The sequence below is a fragment of the Beta vulgaris genome, chromosome 9 (genome assembly GCF_026745355.1).
Source record: "Beta vulgaris subsp. vulgaris cultivar EL10 chromosome 9, EL10.2, whole genome shotgun sequence".
Classification (NCBI taxonomy): domain Eukaryota; kingdom Viridiplantae; phylum Streptophyta; class Magnoliopsida; order Caryophyllales; family Amaranthaceae; genus Beta; species Beta vulgaris.
Window position 1 is genome coordinate 51724507 of NC_079210.1, and position 4778 is coordinate 51729284.

Consider the following 4778-nt stretch of genomic DNA (forward strand, 5'->3'; position numbering starts at 1 on the left):
GTTTTAGCTTAGGTTAATTTTTTTGTAAAAGATATATAGGAAGCCCAACCCTAAACATATGTAATTGTTAGAATAGCACATGGAAAGCATATTGAAACATCACATAAACGACGTAACAAACATTATTTCATTTATGAACAAAGAAGAAAATTTTAATAGCAAATAGAACTCTTACAACAACATGGATGGTTACAACAAAACTAGAAGATAGTTGTAGAACACAAAAGATATATCGCCTTTTGCTTTATTCCCAATATAAACGATTACATATAGAAGATAACATCGATATACTATTTTATGAAGTTAAAGTATGAGTCACCCTTTATATCACACATGGCTAGTTACCTCCACCATGACCACCTCCATAGCCTGATCCAGAACCATATCCACTACCTGAACCTGACCCTAAACCACCACCACCACCTCCACCACTTCCACCGCCACCTCCTTTACCACCACCAACACCATAACTACCTCCGGAACCAGATCCTGAACCATAACCTGATCCGTATCCTGAACCTAAGCCTCCATCACCTCCCCCACCTCCACTTCCGCCTCCTCCACCTCCACCCTTACCGTACCCTACTCCATGCGTACTACCATAACCTGACCCTTCTCCTGATCCATATCCAGAACCATAACCTGAACCTGAGCCTCCATTACCTCCACCCCCTCCACTTCCTCCTCCCCCACCTCCACCTTTACCATAGGCAACTCCACTTGCACCACCGTAACCTGAACCTTCTCCCGATCCATATCCAGAACCATAACCTGAGCCCGAGCCTCCCTTACCCCCACCTCCTCCGCTTCCTCCTCCCCCACCTCCACCTTTACCATAGGCACCTCCATGTACACCACCATATCCAGACCCTTCTCCAGATCCATAACCAGACCCATATCCCGATCCAGAACCGCCTTCACCTCCCCCTCCACCTCCACCTCCTCCACTACCATATCCTCCTACTCCTGCACCACCATGTCCACTACCACTTCCAGAACCATAACCTGATCCATAGCCAGAACCATAGCCATTAGACCCTCCACCGCCTCCACCACCGCTACCACCACCACCTCCACCTCCTGCGGCAAATGGTGGTCTTACTGCAATGCACAGATCTACGAGAAGTAGAACCAACAATGCAGCCCCTATTGCTTTGGGACTTGCCATTATTTTCACTCTTGTTATTTTGCCTCTTAACTAAATGAATGTCGTAGATGTAAATGTGTTTTGGATGATGATAACTTGGTGTGAAATAAGCCCCCTATTTATAGGCATTTGGAAGCAGAGCTCGTAGCTTAAGATCTGAGAAATTAAGTAGGATCATATCATTATTATATGTGAAATTAGGTATGGTCAATATTTCATATTGATATATATGTATATTATACATATATATGAAGCTAGTCAAGTGCGTGAGTAGTTTCTAAGGGTAACAATGGATGCTACGTTGTTTTCGCAACATTCAGTGTATAGCTAGCGTGTTGTTTGTCTTGATCTGTAGCTAGTTGTTTATCCATATCAGGGCCGTCTTGAAGATTTTGGGGCCCCGGTTCTAACATGAAAATTGGGCCCCTAAATTTATAAAAAATAATGATGGAAGGTTGGAGTTCTAAAGATGGAAAGTTGAAAATCTAAAGATAAATCATTGCCAAATTTATTAAGGGTGGGAAACAAGGGTGATTTCTTCAATAAAATTTTCAAAATAATATATTTTGAGGCCTTTATAATTTTGGGGCCCTGTGCTGTTGGACTCCTTGCACACCCTCATCTACCCCTCTGATCCATATCAACGATATTAAAGTTTATCCAAAAAAAGTTCTATTTTCTTAAAAAATAAAGTTTGACTTGAAATAACCTAATTACAGTAAAACCCAAAGTCGTTATTCAAAACTTCTGCACCTCTGAGCTGGATGCCGTGAAATTTTCAGTCAAAAGTAGTAATTTATATTTGTTTAAGAACGGCTGAATAAAAGTAGTTTTGTATTCAAATGTTATTGAGTATTACCGTCAGTATTACCTACCTAAGTTATCAGAAAATGTAATTCAAACTTAAACTACTGCAACCCTTTTGTAATCAGTTTAAACAACATATACGTTGCATGAATCAAAGATAAACTTCATCCAATATTCTGAACTTCGCCTCCCCTTCTTATTCTCTTCTCTCCTAAATCCTAGCCATCATTGTTAGTTGTCACTTTTGTCTCTGATTATAATAATGTTTCCCTTGAAAAAAAGGTTATTCTTTTTCGAAAGACAAGGTTCTTTCGATCTCCTTCGAAAGACAGTGTCTTTCGAAAGACAAGGTTTTATTTATGTTTAATAGGGTCTCCAGTTATGCGGGGCTACGATTGATGATTTATTGATCGGGTTCGAAATACAAAATCATAACACAAGAATTTTCTTCACCACAAAATTATGAAACGACGACGGATCCACTCAAAAAGTTGTATGATGAGACAACAAAACGGATATACCGAATTATTGTTATATCTATGTATTTGGATTCTCAACCCTTCACCAGTTCATTCTTGTTTTATTTTGTTCAATCTGTTTTCAATATCGTTAATTGTCAATTGTAGATGTAATATGGCTTTAATTAATGAAATATAGTGTCCTCTAGGACTTTTTTTATAAAAAGAAAAACATATACGTGCATGGAGCAAACCTATTTATAACAATAAGACGAACGTTTAAGCAGTATAATTTATGAAATTTGATCATAATTTTTATGAATCTGCCTCACATGAGGGTATAAATGATGCGATCAGTTGAGCTAGTTGCTGAAATCAACTCGCTAATTATTTAAGCTATGCTCGGGTTGATTCGGTTAGACCATTACTTACTTCAAGTAGGAATGTAGGATTAGTAGGAATCTAGTATCCTAATTTGCATTGCTTGTTTTCTGTCTTGCATGGGAACAATATATTATTATGCCCACCAATCATAGTTTATAATGGGGAACAGAATCGTTTGACTTGCTGAAAGATTCTAGTCAATTACAAGATATAAGAAAAACTAAGTTTTAGATATATACATACCACTTTGCCGTTTAACATCAATAGCTAAGTGGATTTCTAGCAATTAACTAAACTCATAATTTAAAGTCAATACTTAAGAGAAATTGCGGTCATTTGTGGATGATGATGAACTTATTCCAATTTCAAAGTAAAACTCAAATACATACTAATTATACTCCAACGAGTTGTAGTTAACTTAAAGTTAGAGGTGATCAACATGAATCAGTTCGAAAATGAGCGTGTTTTGGGCACAACTTTTTGGTCCGTGATTCGAGCTCGATCCGCTTTTTGGCAAATTAAATATGTAGTCTAAATAATTTTGGCTTAGCCCGAATTTGCAGGTTATAACGCAGGGATTTCCACCCACAACTTGGCCCCAAAACGGGCCAATTTTTTTGGGTCAAGCCCGACCTATCCCGGCTGATGATCACCTTCAATTAAACTACAGAAGTATATTGAAGGTACTTGCGGATTTAAAAAACCAAATGCAGTAGTCTTTATATTACTTGAATAGTTGGATTGACATGTATCAGTTATCACTACAATTAGTATGTCGATTGAAAGCTGTAATTAGTCTTTTTTTTTTGTTCTACCATTTTCTTTTTGCATGTTTGTTAACAAATAATTTTAAATAATTATATCTTTAATTAGGTATAAGAAAAAATCATAAAGAGTTGGGAAGAAAATACATAACAAGATGAATCTAACAAAATTCCACGTGATCGACTACGTTTTTTCTTATGTATATAAATAATACAAGATGGTCAAATTATAATTTGTAAACAGTGTCTAAAGTCAAAAATGGTAGAACTAAAAGTTACAATCGTAATAAGTGTTACCTAATTCCCTAATTCCCCCGCGAATCGCAAATTGAAAAAAGCGAATAATGATCGGTTTTGGTTCATTTTTGGCTCACTTTGGGCGAATTGGCGAATTCAAAAGGCAAATTGGCGAACTCAAAGGATGAATTAGATAGCGAATTAGGTAACACTGGCCGTAATAATAGTTTTTGACCAAGCCTCCCAGCTCCCTTTCATATTTTTCGCAAAATTATATTTGCATATTTTTTACGTATTCCTCATTCAAAAAGAATGGGTTTGGGAACTCCTGAAAGCATGCACCTAAGAGTTTGCAAGTTCACAAATGATTATTAATGTGATAGAATTATACTACTTTTTATGAGATTACATCCAATAATAAATTAAATTCTTCCTCTACTTTATATGATATAACTTCTTTTCCATTTATGATGAATTTTCTGGAGGTCTTCTAAAGTAAGATGCTAATGATAGCCATTGAAAATAACATAAACGATGGTTTTAAAATTATTGTTTCTATTAATCAAGAGTGTTTTTTTTTTTTTTTTTTTTTTTTTTTTTTTTTTTTTTTTTTTTTTTTTTTTTTTTTTTTTTTTTTTTTTTTTTTTTTTTTTTTTTAAGAAAAATAGAGTCTCTCTCTAGGCTGCTAGGGTTTGAGCGTGGGTCTTGGTTTTCCACTCTTTTGCTCGATTCTTCGAGTAGTCTGATCCCTCTTGGGATTGTGACTAATAATCATGGCGGACGATATTGTTTCTAGAATTTCGCACCTTAGAATTACGGCTGAAGAGGGTAAAGTAGTTGCCTTGGAGGATGCTAATGAGGACGATTTGACTGCGGAGATTAATTTAGCCCTAGTAGGGAAAGTGATGACTGTGAGAAATTATAATTTTGTAGCCTTGAATCGCACCATGAATCAGATTTGGGCGCTTTCGAAAGGTGCTC

At 36.4% G+C, this 4778-nt stretch overlaps 1 protein-coding gene across 1 annotated transcript; it reads right to left on the minus strand.

Annotated features, from left to right (window-relative positions):
• Positions 1-104: 104 nt before the first annotated feature.
• Positions 105-1364, minus strand: LOC104904641 (glycine-rich cell wall structural protein 2). The gene has a single exon (XM_010692954.4). It carries the CDS (start codon positions 1166-1168, stop codon positions 338-340), a length of 831 nt encoding a protein of 276 aa, XP_010691256.2. The 5' UTR covers positions 1169-1364; the 3' UTR covers positions 105-337.
• Positions 1365-4778: the final 3414 nt, after the last annotated feature.

Bases quoted from the DNA above. Each gene is read 5' to 3' on its own strand.
- LOC104904641 (XM_010692954.4), bottom strand. From the start codon at position 1,168: ATGGCAAGTCCCAAAGCAATAGGGGCTGCATTGTTGGTTCTACTTCTC.